This window comes from Papio anubis, chromosome 7 (genome assembly GCF_008728515.1).
Source record: "Papio anubis isolate 15944 chromosome 7, Panubis1.0, whole genome shotgun sequence".
NCBI classification, from domain to species: domain Eukaryota; kingdom Metazoa; phylum Chordata; class Mammalia; order Primates; family Cercopithecidae; genus Papio; species Papio anubis.
This window is the reverse complement of record NC_044982.1, coordinates 126,019,298-126,043,737: the sequence shown is the minus strand read 5'-3', so window position 1 is coordinate 126,043,737 and position 24,440 is coordinate 126,019,298. Positions and strand designations below refer to the sequence as shown.

General features: G+C 48.8%; 1 protein-coding gene across 1 annotated transcript in view; it reads right to left on the bottom strand.

Moving 5' to 3' along the window:
- Positions 1-24,440, bottom strand: part of CA12 (carbonic anhydrase 12) — a 60,146-nt gene that overhangs the window by 6,631 nt on the left and 29,075 nt on the right. Inside the window, exons 3-8 of the mRNA XM_003901034.4 lie at positions 16,937-17,116; positions 15,884-16,026; positions 11,767-11,862; positions 10,514-10,577; positions 10,082-10,239; positions 8,610-8,736 (exon numbers count right to left, since the gene is read on the bottom strand). Of these exons, the coding sequence (XP_003901083.1) occupies positions 8,610-8,736; positions 10,082-10,239; positions 10,514-10,577; positions 11,767-11,862; positions 15,884-16,026; positions 16,937-17,116 (768 nt within the window). The remainder of the gene's footprint in view (positions 1-8,609; positions 8,737-10,081; positions 10,240-10,513; positions 10,578-11,766; positions 11,863-15,883; positions 16,027-16,936; positions 17,117-24,440) is intronic.

Below are 24,440 nucleotides of genomic sequence, written 5' to 3'. Positions count from 1 at the left end.
CAGGACATGAGTCTCCACCTGGAGGGAGCTTCCAGTGTTTGCACAGCACAGGCTCTATTTCCTGCAGGGCCTATGGCCTCTGCACAGTGGAACTTGGCATTATGGCTGGTTGTTTCTTTGTAAAATGTAACCAGAGACCATGGTCCCTGGAATCTTAAAAAAACAAACATAACAAACCTAGCCGTGGTTTTTCTTCCCAACCCTTTGATGAAATACACTCTCATTCTTTGTTCCTGAAGCTCCAGATGCTTGTGGTGCCAAACCAGTTCTTACCACCTGAAGACTATTACTAGGAAGCCTCGCCACCTGGCTGAGCCATCCAGGCTGGATGGTTTCTAAGGTCGTCTCTTTCACAGTCACCTCAAACATTCTGAGAGCCACACAGGCCCCAGACCACTGAGCAGCCCAGTCTGTGGCTGGCAGAGGTACCCTTCATGCCTGGTCTTGGGGAGCTGAGCAAAGTTATGGACAGCAAGGCCCCAGCAAAGGTGGGGCTTTTCTCAGGGCACATGCCCTGCGTGACGGCTTCTCGGGAGGGAGAGTCTGGCTTCCCCCAGTTATTATGCGGGGTTCCTGTTGCAGGCCCTGTAAGCAACAGCATAGTTTAACCCAGTGCTCTGACCCGAGATTCTTGCTCCTCGATGACCACCTGTCAAGGCCTAAATTGACTCTCCTTGGAAACAATGAAATGAGACCAAACAGGCATGAAGACCAAGAAAGCCCCAGAGCCTGGGACAGACACTTTTCAGGCAAGACTTTGATACAGCAAAAACGAAGCAGCTTGACTGAGCCAACATCATAAGCTGCTGAGGAAGAGGAATGCCGGCAAGGGTGTCGCCTGATAATTCCACCACCTCAGGAAGCCCAGGGCAGGAAAGTGTCATTGGAACGCTGTCCCCGCCAATCAAGACAGCACCAACCATCATGGAGGTTCTGCTTCTTTGCAGAAATGGGCTTGATTCCCATTGGAGGCAGATGCCAAAACATCTGTTATCTGATGGGAGGGAGAAAGTCAGCGAGACTTTCAGGACACAGGGAGAACTGTCAGGGCAACCAGAGAACCAGAGCCTCAGAGCGAAGCCAAAGCCTGTTTCCCAGCAGAGCCTCGGCTGAGTGAGAGCCCAGCCTCTAGGATGCTGTAGAGAACAGGCATCAAAGATGGTACAGGGAGGGGCAGAACTAGAGAAATTCACTTTCAGGTTAAAGAAATGGTTTGTTTCTGAATAGGAAAGAAGTCAGGCAATTCCCACAGAAGAACAATGGGACAGACAGCAGAAATGGAGACATGCTGGGTCACAGAGGTGGCCTACAAGAGGCATCGAGTGACAGCCCGACAGAAGGAGCTCTCAGGCTGGCTGGTAAGAGGGTGCACACCATGAGGACGTGGGAGAGCTGCCTGTTCACAAAGTGCTCGGATATGAGTCAGGGCAAGCAGAGAGACGGCAGTGTGACACACACAAGGAAACCACACAGATATAGAAAAGCTCGATGGTCACACGCCTTGCCCAGGAAGGTACAGACACCCAGAGAAGATCGGTGAGCTGCTTGCCACAAGGGCCTTGCTACCTGTTCTGGCGGGCCCAGGAGCTGCGTCTTCCACTGGCATCTTGCTGGACCGAGGGATGCTGGTTAAGGGCTTTTGAGGTCTTCTGAAGCCTCAAGCATAAACACAGAAAAGTCCAGCAGGAGGAACAAGCACCTCACTTTCACATCTGGAGGTTCCTGGAACAACAGTCTAGTATTTTCTAGCTCTATTTACAATTCTGTCTGACTGTAATAATCAATCATCCTTTTCAAGTATTACTTTAAAGTACGCACTGTTTACATAGATGGCATGTTATGTAGTGATATCCTTAGCCGTCTCCAGCCTTGTAAAAGAGGTCAGAAGAGTTTAGATTTGTCAGGGATTTAATAGCTTAAATATACAAAATCTGTTTTACAAAGGTAAAAACTCCCATTATTACACTTAAAAAATCATACAGTCAAGAAACTGCAATGCCAGTGCTATTTTCATATGATGCTTTGCTAAGACAAGCAAGAAGCCGTCACCACAGAGTGAAGCCATCTTCAGAGGACATATTTAACTGGGGAGTTTTCCTTATGAACGCTATGCAATCCAAAAAAGAATTTCTACAAAGAAATCTGCCAACAAGATAGTACCGGAACACATGGGGGAACTGGTTTTATACAACCATGGCTCTGCCTGTAGATTGCAGGAACGCAGGCCCTGCAGACAGCACGTTGCTCTGAAGGGCCTAAATCCCAGAGCCTCAGGGGCAGGTTACAATGCTGGCACTGGGTGCTTGGCACTCTAAGCTGCCTTCACTGTCCCTGCTGAAGGAATGGGTGGCGGGACGGGGGCCTTTGATCCCTATCAAGCCAGAGCCAGAGAAGGTACAACAGCAACTTCCTCCCAGACCTTCAAAACTGACAGCTAAGTTCTGATCTTTAATTTTTCTTAAACAAATGGGTTGATTTTTAACACTGTTAACAAATGGAGACCATAGGAAAATAAGACAACAACACTAAAAGGCGACAACTGGCCAGGCTTATGTGTCAATCATTCTGTAGAGAAGACACTGGCGAGGGGAGGGAACTGGAGATGGGTCAGGGACGTTCTTTCAACAAGTTTATAATGAGCGCCAGGCACCATGCCAGGCATAAAAATGAGTAACACGTCAATCATCCCTGGCCTTAAGGAGCTTGTAGTATGAGTATAATATATACATATTGTTATTTTTCTGTTTGTCTTCGCTGTGTGGTAATAATTACTCTATGGTGTGTCAAGTAACATCACAGTGATGGAGAAGTGGTTCTGGCTGCACTGAGGGAGATTAAGTCACCTTCGGGGGAATGGGGAGGACTTCCAGGAGGACATGAATACAGTTGGGTCTTGAAAGAATTTTCCAGGTGGAGGAGGGAGGGGGCATCTCAGACATCAAGTGTGTGTGCTTGAAAGCATCTGCCCTACAGTTTTGGGGGCTGAGGCCAAGAGAGCAGGGATGGGGCTGTGGGGAGATGATGTGGAAGGACCAGCTAGGGCCCCATCACCAAGGGTGGGTCCAGCCTTCTGCCCGGCCAATTCCCCATTGTCTTTCCTGAACATAGTCTGCCCTGTGCCACGGGCTGTGTTTACCAGCAAGATGACACCCACCATGGGGTTTTCTGTGCCCCATAGCGCATAACTCGGGCTGTGCTCAGGAAACATGCGGTGTGTTAAAGGGACTAGGACCTCACTTCTTAGCACCTTGGACCAATGCTCCTGACTGCCTTGACCCAGGCCAGCAATCAAAGGTGGAAACGATGCTGGCTAATCATTTGGATCCTTTGGGAGAATCGATGATATTCTTCCAGCTAAGAGCTTTTATTTATAAATAGAAACTTTAAGAAATACAAGGTCAATAATGACAACACATGCATTCTAGCCTCAAAAAATTAGATAATTAGCCATCTTAGCCATGTACGATTTCTTTCTCCCTCCTTTTAAGGTTCCATAAAACTGCCCAGGTCTATGCTTAAGCAGATCCTAATTGCACGACTATAGATTTGCCCTTGCAGTTGACCACCTGGCACCCTCGTCTGAGTGTGCCTCAGCTGGCTCTGGTGGGTGACATGCAGTTGCTCAGAGCAAGCCCACTAATGATGTGATTATAGAAACTTCTTGGCTTCCTTTCGTCCCTCAAGTTTCCATGGCCCTGACACGTTGAACACAGGGCTAGATGGTGTTAGCATTTCTGTCTGATGGGCTCTTGCTTTATTACCCAGCATCTGGGCCCAGTGTTGGTGCCACTGGCTAGGAGGAGGAGAAGTCAAAGGAACCAAGAACTAGGCCAAAGCCCTAAGCCTGAGCCCCTGTGATGTCCACTTGCTTCTGCCGTCTTTCCCCTTCTCTGCTAAGAACACCCGACTTGAAACCCGAACTGACCCCAGGACGTGTCCCCTCCCAGGGGCCCACCTTGAGGACAACACGTCTTGCTTTCTCCTTCAGCTCAAATCTTCCATCTGTTACTTGGAAGAGGCACTTTTTTTTTTTTTTTTTTTTTTTTTGAGATGGAGTCTCGCTCTGTCGCCCAGGCTGGAGTGCAGTGGTGTGATCTCGGCTCACTGCAAGCTCTGCCTTCAAGGTTCAAGTGATTCTCCTGCCTCAGTTTCCACAGTAGATGTGACAGGCAGGCACTACCACGCCTGGCTGATTTTTTTTGTACTTTTCTTTTTTTCTTTTTTTTTTTTTTTTTTAGTAGAGATGGGGTTTCACCATGTTGGCCAGGCTGGTCTTGAACTCCCGACCTCAGGTGATCCACCTGCCTTGGCCTCCCAAAGCGCTGGGATTACAGGCATGAACCACCACACCTGGCCACTGGAACAGGCACTTTTTAAGAATGGAAAAAAGTGCCTGGCATGACTTTCACTTTTCCATACAGAGTGGATGTTTTAACTAAAGACAACAAGAAACATAGCATACAAAAGAGAAAAACTCATACAAAAGGGAGGGAGAAAAAGAATGAAGGGGGGATCCTGAAGAAGTTGCTACTTCAGAGGCATCTGTGCCCAGATAAAGGATTTGTACACTCCTTCGGGTGCACAGTTCTCTCTCATGCCACGTCTCTTGGTCTTACCCAATCATGTGAAAAGAATCTATACTTGAATTCTAAAGGAAGATGGGGAACAAGGTCTCTCTTGGGTTGGTTTGTTCTGCCTCAGTAACTTCAGCCTTCCTGTTTCAGGGATAACCATCATCACACTGAAATGCTCATGCCATAAAAGAATGAAGACCAGGGCATGTGATATAAAACTGTAGACTCCTATGACATGAGCAAAAATAATGAGTTCTGGGCCACAGAAACCCTGAGGCAGTGGTTTTCCATCAGGGGAAATCTTGCCCCTCCTGCCTGCACAGAGTTGGCAATGTCTGGAAACACTTGTGGCTGTTACAACTGGGCAGGTGCAGCTGGCATCTACTGGGTAGAGACCAACGGTACTGCCAATGCTACAACACACAGGACACCCCCCACGTAAGAATTATCCTGCCCAAGTTGTCAATAGTGCCAAGGTTGAGAAGCTCCGCCCCCAGGCTAAGGTATAACTGGACCACAAACCTCTTAAGGACAGAAACCAGGTCCTGTACCCCCTTTTCTAAGCACAGTCGAGGAAAATAGCAGGGTTAAGTTAAATGATTCAGTCCCAATTGTCCCAACCCGGCTAAACTTCAAATCTTTCCCCAAAGTCCATGTAATTTCTCTCATAGGGAATTGTTTTCATTTTTACATTTTAATTATTTAAGAGGCAGGGTCTCACTCTGTCACCCAAGCTGGAGTGCAGTGGTGTGATCGTGGCTCACTGCAGCCGCAAACTCTTGGGCTAATGCGATCCTCCCGCCTCAGCCTCCCAAAGTGCTGGGATTACAAGCATGAGCCACCACACCCGGCCATCCTAGACGAGTTTTTAAGCGTCACTTTTCTCCTGGCAGAATTTTCTGACTCTATAGTTGTTATCTTCCAGAGAAAGCCCTGAGTAAGCCAGACCCTATTTACAAACATGCCTCAGTGGATGAGGCTACAATTTGAGTCCAAACTGCTCACGGTTCACACGGACAAAGTCTCACACCATAAACCTGAAACATCATGTTACGGTCTGAGGCCCGCTCCGAGCGGGGTGAGACGGGCCTCGGGAATGCAGCCCCCTGGGCAGATGAGGTTCGGGCCTCCACCCCTGTGGGGCTGCCTCCTCATTTCTCCTTGGAAAGCAGCCCTACTTGCTGCCTGTGCCTTTGGGAAGCGAGAGGGAGGGGAGAATTCTGGCCAAGCTTCTATAACCAGCCTCTAAATGGACAGGTTTTCCTTGGACTGCCACAGAGTCTCACTCAGAGGAGAAAGCTGGTCCCAGCCTGAGCCTGTGGAAGCTCCAGCTCTGGGCAAGCCATGCAGGAAAAGCAGGGGCAATGCTGCATTTGGGCTTTGATCTTGATGTCCTAAGCTGGGAGCTGGTCTCCAGACTTCTTCTTAGAGGCCCCTCAAGCTTCCCCATCCAGACTGGGAGAATCTACTGAAGCGCTTGGCTACAAACCTGCCCGAACTGTCCCACTACCAGCAGCTGCTTAGACACAAGCTGGTCTAAGAAGATGGCTAATTATCCCCAGTGCCACAGTCCATCATTACAAGTGGGGGTTACTTTTGGATGTCAGAGTCAAGTTCCTGCCCGGTTTCTTCTGATCCTCTGTAACTGCCCTCAAACACTGTCCCTGCAATGTAAAGTCAGGATGGGCAGTTGTTAGTGTCCACTTAACCATCACAACATATTAGCACTGAAAGGACATTAGATCACCTAATCCAACCTGGCTTGCTTTTTTTTTTTTTTTTTGAGATGGAGTCTCACTCTGTCACCCAGGCTGGAGTACAGTGGCATGATCTTGGCTCACTGCAACCTCCGCCTCCCGGTTTCAAGTGAGTCTCCTGCCTCAGCCTCCTGAGTCGCTGGGATTACCTGGCAATTTATGGCTGAGGAAACCAAGGCCAAAGAAGGGACATGATTTGTCCACAGCATGCAGCCAGGAGGAAACAAAGCCAGGCCTTGAACCTAGGCCTCCTGACTATAAGGAGAGTTTGCGCCACCCCTTCCCTGGGTGTGCATAGTTGAGCTCAGAGAACAGAACCAGCAATGGGGTCCTGGGATCACAAGCAAAATTCTACCTGATCTATGTGGGCAAAGTTCCTAATCTCCTGGCAGAGTTTTTATGTTTTTGGTTTTAAGAGTTGAGGTAGTTCCATTTCACCCTTGGATACTACATTCTCCACTCAGAAGAATGAGAAAAGACAGCGTTGTATCCAGAACAGATACACAGGAATAATTCCATGCACTCAGATCATTTCATAGAAAGGAAACTGTTAGTTATCATGACATGGATTCTGAATTTTCAGGAAGGCCATTGTTCACAGATTCTCTTTTCCAACCGAGAAACTGAGGTAAGAGGGAAAGGATCTTAACTAGTGGTACCTGGAGAGGAGAAAACACAAAAGACAAATTCTTGGGCAGTTCTTCATGAAAAGACAGAGAATGACATAATCCTGACCGTAAGGATGGGTCAGTTTCTCAAGCTTCCTGGAAAGGGCTTTCAAATACAGTCTCCATATGTTCAACTAAGTTTAGGAGGTAATAGTTATAACCTCATATAATAAGAAGGGAACCCAAAAAAAGTGCACCAGGTGAGACGAGGAGAGCAGATTCTAACAAGTGCTTTAACGGGTTATCCTTTTATTTTTGGGGGGTGGGGGGACAGAGTCTCGCTCTGTTGCCCAGGCTGGAGTGCAGTGGTATGATCTCGGCTCACTGCAACCTCTGCCTCCTGGGTTCAAGCGATTCTCCTGCCTCAGCCTCCCGAGTAGCTGGGATTACAGGCACCTGCCACCAAGCCCGGCTAATTTTTGTATTTTTAGTAGAGATGGGATTTCACCATGTTGGTCAGGCTGGTCTCGAACTCCTGACCTCATGATCCACCCACCTTGGCCTCCCAAAGTGCCGAGATTACAGATGCCAAGACACCATGCCCGGCTAATTTTTGTATTTTTAGTAGAGATGGGGTTTCACCATGTTGGTCAGGCTGGACTTGAACTCCTGACCTCAGGTGATCCACTTGCCTTGGCCTCCCAAAGTGCTGGGATTGCAGGTGTGAATGGGTTATCTTTAAATATGAACACCTGGCCCTGTCTGGGCCACACGTGATGCTGGGGATGAAATGGAACTGCACAGACCAGCCATGAAGATTCCCAAGTTGGGAACCAGTTGAGAATCTACAGTAAGAAAGTGAGCCTGAAAGTGAACTCAGAGATCTGAAGAGAGTGCTCCCTCACCCCTTTCCCCTGACGCCCAGTTTCCAGCAGTGTTGATGTAGGCAGTGAGCAAGGAAAAAGGTTAACGTCCTACTGGGGAGTTATTGGTTACAGCTGTAAAAGGGAGACCTGAGCCCTCGTAGCATTAGGAAGAAACCAAGCTATTAAGCTTTGTTCAATTGGGAACTTATGTGCTTGTGCTTATGCAAGCTCCAAGGAGGTCAGACAAAAATGCAGTGCACAAGGGTGCTTCCTTGCCTAACGGGCCCTGCTACATTAGTCATGGATGTGGGTTACACCCACTGTTTTACCTCTAACATAGGAACATTCCTGCTCATTCGGTGGTGGTGTGCGAATCACCCGGCCAGGCCTAAGATAGGCTGGCTGCAGCCTTTGATGCCAAGAAAGCCTAGGGAGGGAAGTTAGAAGTCTGATCTCATGGAAAGGGTCCTATCCTGTGTCTTAGGAGAAGGGATCATTGTCTGGAACAGAGAAGTCCCCAAGGAATTATCTCTTCCCCATCTGTGCAAGACTCCCAGGCTTAAAGAGGGCTCTGGTCCATCTGCCTGGGGGCCACGGCTTTTTGCTTCTCTGCAAAGACTCAGTGAAGGGGGACCCCAGTGAGCCCCGCACCTAGTCTCACAAGGCACCTGGCTCCCGTGGCAGCCAGGGAGCTCTCAGCCAACTTCTAGAGGGCATCAGTGCCAGAGCTGAATTCACACAGAAGAGTCCAATGTCTTGGCACCACACTCCCGCACCCCCTCCCCCGGCACTACCTCTCCTCACCTTGGGAGAAGGAGGTGTATACCAGCCTCTCATCGAACTTCTGGACCTGCCGGAAATTGTTGATCATTTCTCTGGGGGAAGGGTCGTCCATGTGTGTGCAGTACAGGGCTGTCTCCAAAGCCAGCAGCTGAGGGCAAGAGCAGAAATAGCCCGCAGGCAGAATGACCTCCTCGCCTGACCCCCTGGGAAGAGGCTAGCTCTCACCTCTTGCACCTGGAAGAAGCCTCGGGAACCAGCTTCTGTGGGGCTGGGTGGGAGATATTAGAAAGCAGCGGGAAAGCCGGACAACTGCTTCCCTCCACAGTGGGTGACTGGGAGCTGCGCAGCGCTGGGTTTGTCTTCCCAGCACCCGAGACTCCAGGGAAGGGCAGTGCTGTTAGTTCCCAGTTATACCCGGAATCTGCCCTGCATGGAGGGAAACCCGGGGTGATGGAGTGCTCCTTAGCCTCCCACGGAGACTGCGTTCCTCTCATGAACTTAAATTAGAGCCCAGCTCTCAACCAGAGGGTCGCAGGGCTTGTTCTGATGGTCACATCAGAAGGAATAAAGGAAGGAGGTAAGCGTTTCAGAGGTCATCTGACTACAGGTTCCATGGCATTTTCATGCACCTGCATAGATTACATAACCCGTTCCCAAGGCAGTTTCTGGGGTAGGATGTTGCTGCTTCCCCACATGTTTCATCCATCTCTTGGTTCATCACGTCCCCATTCCTGTCCACCCACCTGCTGCCATTTACCAGGTGAGTCAGAGCAGAAGCTGAGTGTAAAGGAAAGAAGCAGCTGTGAGGCTGCCTTGGCCGCATGAAGCTGGGGTGGGGCTGTGAGCCAGGATGCAGTGCTGGCCCCAGCCCCGTCTCCTGGGGAGCCATTTTTCTTCTCATGAATTTAGGTTGTGGAGTACAGGTACGAGCAGTGACATGGAACTCAGATGACCTAACTTTGGGGCTCAGCTTTGTCACTAACCCGCAGGTCATCCCACAAACTTCTACTCTTCTCTCCCATCTCCTATCAAATAAGAAGCTTTAGCGACGATGGCTAAGGATTTTGTTCCCCAGTTTGCATTAGACCTTGAGCTTCTTGGGGAGCAGCGACCCTCACTTAGTCATTGCTGCAATCCCATTTGTTAAATGATTTCATCTGATCCTGTCTATATTCTACCCTGTAAAGGAACCAGACTCTCTCCTGCCTGGGAAGAGAATGCCACCTCAGCCACTGAGGATATATTAGCAAATGCAGCTTTATAGCTCTTTTTTAAAAAGAACTAGGAGACATGTATTCATTTGCCTAGCCTGACTTCTTTTGAATCTCAGCCTGGAATTTCGGCAGTGCTTTCAGACAACTGTGATATTTGGAGAGGTTTTGAAGAGCTGCCAATGAAACTAAGTGAGGAAATCAAGTCGTTGATTATGATATGGGGGATGACGGGGACTGAGGTGCCGTGTGGACTCTGGCTGAGTTTGGCACGACAGTTACCTGCTCCTGGGAAATCTGCACGGGGTTTCGGAAAACTGTCCAGAGCACAGTAGGGTTGCAAGGGGGCGTGGTCAGGGACCCCCGGTAGCGGTAATATTCAGCCGTCTTCTCCGGAAGCAGCTCTTCAATGTTGAATCCCGGAATGAATGCTTCCTGACCTAGAGAGACACGTTGCAGAGGTGATGCTGTCAGTCTCCCTCCCTAGGGCACAAGTGCAGCTGAACAGGGTGACTGAGCCTAGAAACATGAACTAGCCCCTTTCAGGGTCATCTAACCCCAGGACTTGGTTGCAACATCATTCAACAACCTGCTCCTCTTAACCTGGTGAACACAGACAACTCCTGCCCCTTGCATTTGTTTTTCTTAAAGTCACCCAGGGCTGACTACCTCCTTCTCCAGCAGAGAATGAATATGCACGCAAGGACCCCTCACCTTTGTACTTTACATGTTGAAGGTGACTGAAGATCTTGTCATAGGACGGATTGAAGGTGCCCATCTGCAACAGAGACAGGGCAGGTTACACTGGGACAGAACAGGATAGGCTGAGCCGGGATTGACGGGCAAGGCTGTGGGTATGTTGCCACCACTGCCTGAAGGATCCACTTTACTGGACAATTAGGATGGATCACTAGGCTCTTGGGAGTTAGTGTAATGGTCCTGCCTTCTTGCATCTCAGGATGTCCTGTTTTCAGCTTAAGGCATTGGGCTTGAATGTCCTGGGATATGGGGTACAGTGTGTGCTCTTGATGATCCAGAGGTGAGCCTGAAGTCTGCGACTAACATCCATGTCACCCAGAACTTAAGGAGCTCTGAGTTCACAAAAGCCACGTCAGACCAATGAGCATGTGGGAAATGAGGTACATGCTGCCTCATTCGGACAAAAAAACATGCAAGTCAATCAGAAGACATTCCTATTTCTTGGGATAAACAAAGAATTCATTCCAGGGTCCATATAGAGCAGGGGTCCCCAACCGCCAGGCTGTGGACCAGTACCAGTCTGCGGCCTGTTAGGAACTGGGCCGCACAGCAGGAGGTGAGCAGCAGGCAAGCAAGCATTACAGCCTGAGCTCCGCCCCCTGTCAAATCAGCAGAGGCCTCCCATTCTCATAGGAGCACAAACTCTACTGTGAACTGCGCACGCAAGGGATCTAGGCTGTGTGTTCCTTGTGGAATCTAACTAATGCTTGATGATCTGAGGTGGAACAGTTTCATCCCAAAACCATCTCCCTCCCTGCTCCCTGGTCCGTGGAAAAAATGTCTTCTATGAAACTGGTCCCTGGTGCCAAAAAGGTTGGGGACTGCTGATCTAGAGGATGGAGCTTGGATAGCAGGAGTTGTATCAAGAGTTCAGGCATGATGGGGCAGATGGAGTATCGTGACCCTTTTCCAGCACCGGTGCTCCCCAAGCGGGCAATTCCATGCCTTATGCAACAGAGCTAGACGTTGGGGCCCGTGTTTCCAATGGACCAAAGAACATTCCCCATTTCTGCTGCCCAGGCACAGAAGGTGCTGCCTCCAGGCCAAGAGAAAAGGTGCACTACAGGAGGATACCCCCTGCTCTGGAGTTGACACAGAGCCCATACAGGAACAGCTGATTGTCAACAGGTATGCATGGAACAAAAGGCGGAATCCCAGTCTCATCCCTGCTTCAAATTTCACCTGAGAACTTTTTAAATAGCTCTTACCTCAATGAGAACAGCTAGGACAGCGAGGCCTTCTGACTTGTTGCTAGCAGTGCTGGCGTCAGGATAAAGGTCTGAGTTATAATGGACAATGTGCAGCTGCAGTAGGGGAGAAGCCACCCATTAGGGGATAAGTGACTCATGGGAGCCTGTCGCTTCTGCAGAAGACTTGAATCCAGCTGTGAGGACAGAACCCCAGCCCCCACAGCCCCCCAGACTAGGTTAGGTATCTCAGACCCTCCCCTTATTTTGCCAAGGATAAGGACATGTGCCCAAGGTGGTCAGGGCACGGCTTGTTTTGATACATTTTAGAGACATAATACATCAATCAATACGTGCAAGATACACTGGTTTGCCGGGCGCGGTGGCTCACGCCTGTAATCCCGGCAATTTGGGATGCCGAGACGGGTGGATCACGAGGTCAGGAGATCGAGACCATCCTGGCTAACACGGTGAAACCCCGTCTCTACTAAAAATGCAAAAAATTAGCTGGGTGTGGTGGTGGGCGCCTGTAGTCCCAGCTACTTGGGAGGCTGAGGCAGGAGAATGGCGTGAACCCAGGAGGCAGAGCTTGCAGTGAGCCGAGATCATGCCACTGCCCTCCAGCCTGGGCGACAGAGCGAGACTCCGTCTCAAAAAAAAAAAAAAAAGATACCCTGGTTTGATCTAGAAGGGCAGGACAACTCAAAATGGCAGCTTCCGGGACACAGGTAGATTTAACTTCTTTCTGACTGGCAATCAGCTGAGAGTTATCAATAGAAAGGAATGTCTGGGTTCCAATAAGGGGTTGTAGAGAACAAGATTTTATCATGCAGATGAAGCCTCCACGTAGCAGGCTTCAGAGAGAATAGACTGTAAATATTTCTGATCAGACCTAAGGTCTGTGTTGATGTTAATGAAGGTGGGCTTTTCCTGAATTAAAAGGGAGGAGGGTATAATGGGTCATGTCCAACTCCCTCTTCCCAGCATGGCCTGAACTAGTTTTCATGTTAACTTCGGAATGCCGTTGGCCAAGAGGAGGGGTCCATTCAGATGGCAGGGAGGTGGGGTGGGGGGCTTAGAATTTATTTTTGGTTTACACAACCCACGCATTTTTGTTGGTTTTTTGTCCTTGAGACTATGACATATGGAGATTTTATCTCTATTTCTTTTCTCTTTTCGTTCATCCTTTTCCATCTCATGTGTTTATAAATATAATTCAACATATATTATTGAATACAGCTTAATTCCCCCATTTTGAACTTTAAGTGGCTCCTTCTAATTTAAAAAAATTATATATCAAATTATTTCTTCTTTTAAGTGGTCCTCTATTAAGGATTTCTTAAGAGCTCCTGCTTCACCATCTTCCCCTCAAAGGACTTAGTCTGCCACACTGCCCACACCATCTCAGCCTGGCATCACTTTGAGAAACAGAGCTGAATTCTATATGATTAAAACCTCTGAGGTCCTAAGTCCCTATTTCCTTTTACAGCTGACCTTTCAACTTGTGGTTTGTCTGTACTTTTCTTACTGTGTTCAGAGGAAGTGAAGACTAATCCAAGCATAAAGGAGCTCCCTGTTGAGGAGATTAAGATAGAAAGAATCTCTTTCTTTTTTTTTTTTTTTTTTTTTGAGTTGGAGTTTCGCTCTTGTTGCCCAGGCTGGAGTGCAATGGCATGATCTCAACTCACCGCAACCTCCGCCTCCCAGGTTCAAGCGATTCTCCTGACTCAGCCTCCCGAGTAGCTAGGATTACAGGCATGTGCCACCAAGCGTGGCTAATTTTGCATTTTTAGTAGAGATGGGGTTTCACCATGTTGGTCAGGCTGGTCTCGAACTCCCAATCTCAGGTGATTCACCCGCCTTAGCCTCCAAAAGTGCTGGGATTATAGGCGTGAGCCACCGTGCCCTGCCAGAATCTTCTTCTATGGACTCCATCCAAAAGAACCACTACACTTTCAAGGTCCTTCCTTAGAGGACCCACCTGAGGGACACCTTGATGTCTTTTCTCTAGTATTGGCATTTATGGTTCATCTTAACCAGACCCTTGGTCTGATGATGTGACTTAAGAGCAGAAAATACAAGAAGTAGAAATATTTTTAGGCTGCGAGCAGTGCCTCATGCCTGTAATCCCAGCACTCTGGGAGGCCGAGGCGGGTGAATCACGAGGTCAGAAGATCGAGACCATTCTGGCGAACGCAGTGAAACCCCGTCTCTACTAAAAAATACAAAAAATTAGCTGGGCGTGGTGGCAGGCACCTGTACTCCCAGCTACTCGGGAGGCTGAGGCAGGAGAATGACATCAACCAAGGAGGTGGAGCTTGCAGTGAGCCGAGATCGCGCCACTGCACTCCAGCCTGGGCCACAGAGCGAGACTCCGTCTCAAAAAAAAAAAAAAAAAAAAAAAGGAAATATTTTTAAATACACAAACCCTGCCAATCTACACCCTAACCTCCTTTGTGAAAGGAAAATAAATCTCGAGACCCCCAAATCACTAAGCCAAAGGGAAAAGTCAAGCTGGGAGCTGCATCAGGCAAACCTGCCTCTCATTCTATTCCTAAATAAGATGGCTACAAAGATAAAAAAAGCTACACATCTCACATTTTGCCCACTAGGAAATTCACTGTGGGCCGCAAGGTCTTTACCCGAAAGCAGTTCTGTTGAATTTCACCCTGGCAGTGTCAATGGGTAACTTATCTTCACGGGTTCAGGACAAAGGACAGAACTCAAAGTCATCCCTCTGCTCACCTGAGACAAATGCATATCTAATTGCTTCCTCTGCCCATGTCTATTTCATCTTGTAAGAATGCAGATTCGCTGAGCTACATGAATGCACAAGTGACTATTCCTCTACCCCGTCTCACATGTGAATGGCTGATCAAAAACTCAGAAGACTGCGACCTCTTGCCTTTTACCTCCCCACACCTTTTAAACATTTCTCCCTCTTTCCCCAGTATCTGCCCTTTCCCCTTTAAATATTGAAGCCCTCAAGATCATCTTTGGCGAAAGGCACAGACTTGTGCCCCTGTTTCCCAGGCATGCGTCCTTAACCTTGGCAAAATAAACTTCTAAATGGATTGAGTCTCAGACACTTTTTGGTTTACACCTTCTTTATTCCCCATGGGGGAAGCAGAAGTCTCAACACTGCAATTAGCCTGGAGGAAATTTCAGTTCTTGAACTTCAGGGAAGGGCCTGCTCTGAAATATGTGAACCTCCAGTGGTGCCATCCTTTTGAGCCAGATCCAATCCCTTCCATGCTTGCAAGTAGACCTATGATTAGCCTGACACATTAAGCAGTTCAGCAGTTATGAACGGAGGGGAATAGTTGCTATGGGCCATGGACTCCCCTGGCTGATCAGTCAGCAGCATTTATCTCCTTGTATTTCCCTGTAAATATTCAGAGCCACACCCCCAGTTCAGGGCTATTGGAGTTCCAAAGTGAGCATCTCAACCCCCTCCTTGCCCCACCCCATCCTGCAATTGCACAGGGCAAACGCTCTGCCCTTCTGCTAATTTTCTTTTGGCATTTTGGGGTAGCACCTCAAGGCGACATGACACGATGCTGTGCTGGGTGGCATCTTGTCCCTAGTGAGTCTGCTTGCCATCATGCCCAACACATTAGACTGTCAGGCACCCCTAGACTTGTGGCCAGGTAGAAGAGTGGCCCTAGACCCATGCCCCCGTGTTCTAAACGCAACCCGTGCCGAGAGAAAGGAAAGATAGCATCAAAAAGATGCGAACAGCATGACATATGAAGAAAGGCTGAGAAGTTTGGGGGAGCAATGAGCCCAGTGTGAGTCAGCAGGAGATTTTCATCTGCACAGATAGGAAGGTAATGTCTAAAAGAAGGGCATGTGTGTCCCGCTGGGCCACCCTGGGAATACTGCCTCCCCAGCAGCATCACTCAGTAAAAGACACAGGGACAAACTCAGCATGTTCAGGAGAAGAAAGGGACCAGGACAGTGCAGATGAGCTGCAGGCTGGCGTGGCTGCACCCCCTGTGCCAGGGCCAAAGATGGGGCAGATAGCCTGAAGGCAGCCTGTCCCAGGCTCTGGTGTTATCTGCACAGCAGCCAGGTCGAGAGGGTGCCACACCACCCACTGCAGAGCAGCCTCTGCCAGACTGGCAGCCCTACTTACCTCAGCAGCGAAGTGCTGTCCGCTGACAGTGTGCTCAGAGCCGTGAGGGTCATTCGGGTTCCCCCAGTGCAGGTGCAGCTGTGTGGCACTGTAGCGAGACTGGAGGCCCTGGATGTGCATGTCCGAGGGCAGGTTCAGCTTCACTGCGGGGAGTGGAGGAGCAGCCTTCAGAGCCCCGGCCAGCTGTGCACTGCCAGAGAGCAGTCAGGTAGGCAACACTCCCTCCACCCCCACTGCCAGCCCCTGGAGCCCAGAGAGAGGCAGGTGGATGGAGTGAGGTGCAGAGCAGAGATGCAGCCTAAAGGTCAGACACCTGGGCTCTTTCCCTGAGAATGTCCCCTTTTCCCCAAAGCAACTCCAGTGGCACCCGCACCTTCTTGGTTCCCCCTGGAAAATGATGCCAGAAACACTAACACTAGATCAACGGATGGGTGTTTATTTACATATTGATGGATCAGACACCTGGAACCTTTAGTGAAGTACCTTCCGAGCTTTAGAATTATATAACAACAATGATAACTGCTATTTATGAAGCGTTTACTTCACTCCGCGTGTCAGACCCCAACATACATAATCTGCAGTCTTCATGGTACCCATTAATATGTCCATTTCCAGATGGAAGTTCAAGGAGGCTAAAATTCTCACCTAGAGGCTCATGGCTCATAAGCAGTCAAGCCAGGGTTCAAATCCAGGTTGGTCTGACTCTAAGGCCTGGGTGCCCCTCCTAAACTGTGTGGTTCCTTGAGTCATTTATGATGGTCCAGAATTCACTCCAGCCGCACAGCCAATGAACCACGGGGCTCAGGTCTGTCTCCTGCCCTATCCTGAGAGATGTGCTTCTTCTGGGAAGTGCAGCCCTGGCAGGACCATCAGAGCCCAGGGCCTCCAACATCCCCTGGAGAGAGTGCTCCTGGAATCTCTCAAAGGCGCCCCGGCCCCATCCCTCCTCCTGGATGCTTCTGCAGAACCCTTCCCTGCCAGATGGAAAAGGACAGGCCTGACAGCCAGGGAGACCCAGACATACTCCTCAGGTCTCCAAGGCCTCTCCCTCACCTGAATGGCCATTGTTGGTCAGGAGAAACTGCTCGTTGGCAGACAGATTGTAGCCTTGGAACTCGAGGGGCGTGAGGCTGGCGTCATACTGGAGGATGTCACTGTGCAGGTCTATGGGGGACTGCAGCAGGCCCCCACAGGATGGGTACTTCTTGGACCAGCTGTTCTCCCCATCAGGACCTGGACACAGAGATCCATGCTCAAGATTTAGAGTTTCTCACAAAGGGATTTTCCTTATCTTCTAATTCTCTGTTCAATACAATTACTCCTTTTCTCCTCTTTTCTGAATCCCCAGAGGTAAATCTTCAAGGCCCAGAGTCTCCGCCTCCAGAATCAGGTCCAGCAACCACTCAGGACCACCTGCTCTTAAGTGATGTGGGGAAAGAAGGACTAGGGCTGCCCAGGCCAGAGCCAGGAGCCCACCAAACTCTGCTTTATTTTGTCCATTGTTCCTATTGGACACACACGTCAAGACCTGTTGACTTTCAGTAATTCAGCATCTGCTTAGTCAGCACCTATTATGAGCCAGGAATTGCTCTGGGTCTTGGGCCTGCCAGGTTGAATACAATAGAATCCCTACTCATCCAAGCTGGCGTTCTAGCGGGGAAGAATTTAGCAAACCTGCAGGGCCACCCCAGGTGGGAAAAATTAGTGTCTCACTGACCACAGCGCCAAGTATTAAGTTGGTGCAAAAATAATTGCGGTTTTTGCCATTACTTTCATGCAAAAACCGCAATTGCTTTTGCACCAACCTAAATAGGTCTTTGTGGCTGCTGGCTTTGCAAGTGTGACCTTCCTGATGAGAAACCCCTGAGGACATTGACTCTTGATACCCACATTTAGAGTAACTATAGAACCCAATCTGATAGGGATGCTTGACAAATGTTAAATAATTATAGGCCTGGAATTGCAGAGTGAAGTACGGAGTTTAAGCTGGAAAAAAATATGACCACACTGTAAACTAATTATTACAATATAATTGACGCACTATCAGCGAAGAGGAACAGACTTTAAAAAAAGAAATTCCTCCAGGGCTCAAGCTTCTTGCTAACTACTAGAAAACAGTTCCTCCCCTGGAAATGAAAATAAACATGCTACGTGCAGATGAACTTTCCTACTCCCACAGGGAAAAAGTCTTTAAAGAATGTAAATCTATGTTTAAAAGATTATCTCCATGGTAATTAAACAGACTTTCTGGCCAAGGTTTCTCCAGAAAAGCAAATAATTGGCAAGTCATGGCTTGTTAGGGTAGACCCAGGGTGTCCTGTGGGCTCTATCAGAGTTGGGGATCAAGCTTTGCCATCTGGGGTCCGTTCATCAGTATTTCGACGCAAGGAAGGCGGGTAAGTGGAGAAAAGGGGAAAGGAACACCACCTCTTCTGGGAATTCTTCCGTAGACCACCACACTGTCTCACAAGAGTGTAAATGTTACATTGGCCCCGCAGAATCCCAACCCCCTGCGCCGTGCTCTCTAACTAGGGGACTTTATCTGAGAGTGGGAAGAATCAGAAGCGATAGCTGGTACCCAGGTTCGTTTAAAATGCTATGAGGCGTTGGTCCCAGGCTTAGTTCTTACTTCTAGGTCCGGACACACACATCGGAACCCTACTGATTTTTCCGGCTGTCAACCTTAGGCTATGCATTTTCAGAAATGTTACAGCATGACGGAATGGCAGACTCTCCAGTCCAACCTTTCACTGGACACCAGTCTTCTCACTTGGGATACCAGAGTCTCCACTGAGCTATACTCTTCTTATTTTCAAGGCCTCAAAGTAACTCAACTACACCAAGATGGTGACTAGGGAAGAGGGAGTCTGGAGGATATGAAAGCAGGCACTCCGGGCCAAACTGGAGTAAGACAACCGTTCAGCTGGGGGGCAAACCGAATACTTTAGGGACAGCAGGGAGCAGAATGAAGCAACCATGAGGCCTCATGTAGACCCCCGGGGTCAGGAAGAGACACAGCGCAGGGTAAGACTCCCTAAGTGAGGCTGTCAGCCTTTCCTGTGCTCACAATACTGCCTGGGCCCACAGCCAGCAGGGCGGAAGCTGCCAGCCAGGCATGAATGCAAAAAACTCAAAGTAAAGAGATGTAGCAATGAGAAGCTTTCTCTTTGCACACATGACTAAAGGGAACTGGATTGGAAGGGTTTTCTTTTCCTGTAGCGGGGGTTCAAAAAGCTTTCATCAAGAGGGCACTTTACTGCTAACTAAACAAGAGCCTCGTGAAGATAGGAACCCCTCATCTTCGTCTCTGTGAACCCATATTATTAGTAGGGTCACATGCCCTCATGGGCATTTAGGAATCACTTTCCCGAAGAATGAAAAAGAACAGAGGGCTTGGGAAAATGTGACTTGGGGAACGTTTCCTTTTTCTCTTGCCCTAAATACACTTTATTGGAAGTTAGGACCAAATGAGGTATTTGGGGGCAGGAAAGACTAAGGATATTAAAGGCAGTAGAGTTGGTGTTGGAAAAACCTTTCTTGGAAAGAGAAGCAGCTACGTTGGACCAGGGGAGTCCAGAGAATGAGATTCCAGCATCAGCTGTCCCAATACCTCAGTGGGTTATGTTCCCTGCTGGGGCCTCCATTGCCCTTCGTACAAATGGTGGGGGGGGTGGTGGGGACGGGATGTGTGTGGATGCTATGTTCTGGAAGCTTCCTTCTGGCTCTTAAGCTCTGATATTTATTAAGAATACTAGGACTAAGCACCTTCACCATCTGTCAGGCGAATTTGAACGAGTCAGAGAGGTTGCTCATGTCAAGGCAGCTACTGGGCCTGTGACAAGGTGCCCAGGGGAACCAGCTTTGGGAATGAGGGCACAGGGCACCAGTGCTCCAGGACTGGCTGGGAGTGGACAGCCATCTGCATCAGGAACGTGCCCTGGTCCTGGCTGCCATCCACAGCGGAGTTCGTCCTTGGGCACCAGTCACAGGTCTGTAGGTCAGCAAGGTCAAGAAAGCCTTGTCTCCTCCTCCTCCTCCTCTCCCTCCTCCTCCTTCCCCTCCTTCTCATTGTTATTTTATTGTAGTAGCTTTGATCCTTATAACTCTATAACCTGATGGGGTAAGCAAGGCAAGAATTATACCATTTTATAGGTGAAAAATAGAGATTTAAGTGATTTGCCCGAAGTTTGACTTTGGCTAAGTAACAGTTACTTCGCTTGGGTCACAGGACTTATGTGTCCTTCAGTGTTTATCTAGGAGATTTTGTGCACCTGGAATTTCCTGGCTCCCCCACGCTCTCCTTGAAGGCAAGGACCACGGCTCATCCATCGCTGCACTTCCCACAGTGCCTGGCGCAGAGCGGGCCCTCACATGTTACTAACCTGAACTCTCAACACCTGTTTCATGCTTGCTCCTTTCCCAAGGAATGCGCGCCCACCTTAATTCCCTCATATATTTCTTCTCCTCAAAAAAGAGGAGGAGAAATGAGATCACTTGCTCAGGTTCAAAATGTACCCTCCTAGCTTTCTAGCTTACCTGTGTGCAAATGGCTTCTGTTTGGGGCCACTCATTGAAAAAGAAATCTGGGCCGGACACAGTGGCTCACGCCTGTAATCCCGGCACTTTGGGAGGCCGAGGCGGATGGATCACAAGGTCAGGAGATCGAGACCATCCTGGCTAACACGGTGAAACCCTGTCTCTACTAAAAATACAAAAAATTAGCCGGGGGCGGTGGCGGGCTCCTGTATTCCCAGCTACTCGGGAGGCTGAGGCAGGAGAATGGCGTGAACCCGGGAGGAGGAGCTTGCAGTGAGCCAAGATCACACCACTGTACTCCAGCCTGGGCGACAGAGCGAGACTCCGTCTCAAAAAAAAAAAAAAAAAAAAAAAAAAAGAAAAGAAAAAGAAATCTGATTTCTGCCCTGTAACCTGGGAGATGGCCTGCCAAGGAAGTTCATAGGCCCTCCCCCTGCATGACACTGTCAGAGCAGCCTCCTGTCTTTGTGGCATGTGAGAGATAGAGGTGCCATGAGGGTGGGCACCGGGACAACCAATATCAGAGGTGACAACAGCAGGCCTTTCTGTTCCCTGAGCTGTGACATGTGACTGCATAGCGCTGGCCTTATGCTGGCCGCTACACCCTGGGCTACCATTTTTCAACTCGGTCTCAGCTTTCACACTCATGCCAAGCGCTCCACTGCCAGAAATCCTCCACTGGGACTGACTCTTCTAAAAGAAGCATCTATTTCCAGCTAAAAATTTGCCTTTGCTCTTCTGAGTTTTGACTTTGCCTCCAGCTGGTTGGACTCCTCCCATGATTCTGACACAGGGGGATCACGTGTCTCTCACAGTTTGTTTTTCCAAATAAAGCCAAGGCATTATTTCTTCCCCGTCTATGCGTTTTTCCTGCTCTAGGCAAAACAGAAGTGGCCAGAATTCCTGTTTTGAAAGGTAACAAGAGATTAACATGGCACAGCTCAAAATGCCTCTCGTGATTTCTGATTGGGAATCGTGAGGCCCAGGGTGTAGGACCTGCATTATCCAAGGACCAGAATGTTTTTACAGAAAATTTCAAATGTATACAACGTAGAGAGAGGAGAGAAACGAACCCCATGTCACCCAGCTTGGACAGCTTACAATTCACAAACAGTCCTGTCTCATCTATGCTAAGCCCATTCTCCCCTTATCTACCTGGATAACTTGGAAACAAATCCAGATATATTTCATCTGTACATATTTCAGTATGTTTCTCTAAAACATAAGGGCTCTTAAAACCACAGTACCATACCCACACCTAGAGAGTTAACACTTAGTACCTTAAGATTATCAAATTTAATTAGAATTCAAAATTTTCTAAATAGGTCATAACTTTTTAACAGTTTGTTCGTAAAATTCAGGGTTCAAATACAGTCCATGTATTTTTTGCAATATTGCAATTAGAGGATGTGTTATGGCCTAGATTATAGCTTGATGGTGGAATGCCTCATCAGAGAACACCTGGGCCCCACTCCTCCAAGGCTCAATATCTCAGAGCCAGCTCGGTCTATCCTTTGCTGTTAGTGGGTCATGAACTCCCATGTTTCCATGGGTTAGGCCCTCGCCATGCCGCACTGCAAAGGCTTCCCACAGGCAACCAGTCTCAGCCTTCCTTGTTACACTGCCAGACTGGCTCTCCTGCAGTAACCAGATCAATCTTGTCACAGCCTGGCTTGGGTGGCACCACCCCACCACCCATCTGTACACTCCCTTTCTCCCTAGCACGCCCTGCCCCACCCCACCAACACAAAGCACAGCCTAGCTGTTTTTCATGGCCTTGAAGTGCCCCAACGTGTCAAAGTCTTCAAAGGCCCCCACATCCCGCCCCAGCCTGCCCCATGGTTCAGCCAACTCCCTGAGCCTAAGAGCAGGCTATGCCAACCCACCTTCACAAATGCCCTTATGAAAAAACTCTGCTCAAATGCCCTCTTCTTTCCTCTGGACCTTTGCAAATTTCGTCCACTCTTCGAAGTCCAGCTCAGGTCCTGCCAAAGCTACCCCAGTGCTTTCTCGTCCCTGGCTTGAACTTCTTGGCCAGCTGACTCGGGTTGTGCACACTAGCAAGCACAGCGATGATTGTTAGCATACCTCGCCTGTGATGGTTAGCGCCAGACTAGTACAGAAGCCTATTACAGACTAGAGCTCAGACTATGAGTTTCAAAGATCTTAGGAAGACCAGAACTTTACGTCATATCCCTACTCATGTCTGAACACATCCTTGAAGGGATGTGGAGGGTTTTTACAGCTCATTTCAGAAATTTAGCCATAAAGAGAGGAGAGAAGAGTGTATGTGTGGTGGTGATGGTAAGGTGAGGGTAATGTGAAGGATTTTGGTTTTGGTTTCTGTTTTTGTTTTTGAAATGGAGTCTTGCTCTGTCACCCAGGCTGGAGTGCAGTGGCGCAATCTCAGCTCACTGCAACATCCGCCTCCTGGGTTCAAGCAATTCTTCTGCCTCAGCCTCCCAAGTAGCTGGGATTCCAGGTGCCTGCCACCACGCCTGGCTAATTTTTTATATTTTTAGTAGACATGGTGTTTCGCCATGTTGGCCAGGCTGGTCTCAGACTCCTGACCTCAAGTGATCCACCAGCCTTGGCCTCCCAAAATGGTGGGATTACAGGTGCGAGCCACCGCACCCAGCCTGTGTTTTTGTTTTTTATGAAGAGGCTTCAGCAAACTGCTATGCAGATGGCAAAACAGAGCAGAGAAGGAAGGTTGGAGACAGAAGAAAGAGGGGCTCACTGATGAAAGGTAGCCCCGGGAAGACTGGGGGGGGGATCCAGCCACCGGGGTCAACATTAATTCTGCCCCATAACACTTCTTGGAGGTCATACTCTGAGGTGGACCCCCCGGGTCTGTGTCAGTGCTCACTGCAGGCACCTTCCTGGAGAAGTTGCCTGGGCCCAAGCTCCAGGGCACATCTCTTTGGGCCAGCTACCAACACGCAGTCAGAACAGAACTTGCCCCAACGGATACCGCTGTAATGGCAAAGTTTACACATTCTAGATGATGACACATCCTTTTTCAACAAATAGGCAACATTTCAGGACAATGATAGCTTTTGGTTAGTCCTTCAAAATTTGTTTTGTAAGGAGATCTGACCATAATAAAAGGCATGTATATCTATATGAAAATGATCAAAAATTATCTACCAAATTTGAATATACATTTAATACGATGGATTGTATTTGCAATAAAAAACGAGTACTCAAATGTTGAATGAAGGAGAAAACTCTCTAAATGCTCTCCTTCTTAGAGTACAATTTAATTTTGAAGTTAATGCATTCGTTTCTTCAACAAATGTGTCTAGTATGTGTCAGGCACTGTACCAGGTGCTGAAGATGCAATGGAGAACAAAACAGCTCTAGTCTCTGACCTCGTGGTACTCACAGTTCAGTGTAAGAGACTGATAATAAATAACAAGTAAACCAATGCACAAAGGAAATAATTAGTCTGCAATCAGCGCTGCGAAGGAATTAAACAAGGGCTGCAACAGAAAAACGGAGGGATCCCTGTTAAGCGGATGATGCAGGCAGGCTTCCCGGAGGAGGTGCCATTAAAGCTGAGATTTAAAGGACAAGCAGAACCAACCATGAGTGAAACCTGAGGAATGGCATTCATGAGAGAGGGCCCAGCAAGCTCAGAGGCCCTGCTGCCATGGAGAGCTGGTATATTCTAGGGATGTGTGATGCATTGACTCAGAAAGAGCCTGGGATCCATCCGGCCTTCCTTTGCCAGGTCTGGGTCCTGCCGTGTGCCAAGGCTGAGCTGGGATCAATTGACACCTGCTCGTGTACATTCCTCCATCTGTTAGAAAGGTCTTCCTGTTGGGGGACTAGTACCTGCCTCTCTCTGGGGGTCATCCAAGAGTCCCACTCCTGTGGCTAGAGCCACAGAGAACACAGCTAAGCCACAGGACTCCGAGGGGACAGCAGCCTTCATGTCCCATTAAATCCATCTGGAAACCAGAAATCTTCAGGATGGTGTCTGCATGTAAAAGCCATCTTTTTTTTTTTTTTTTTC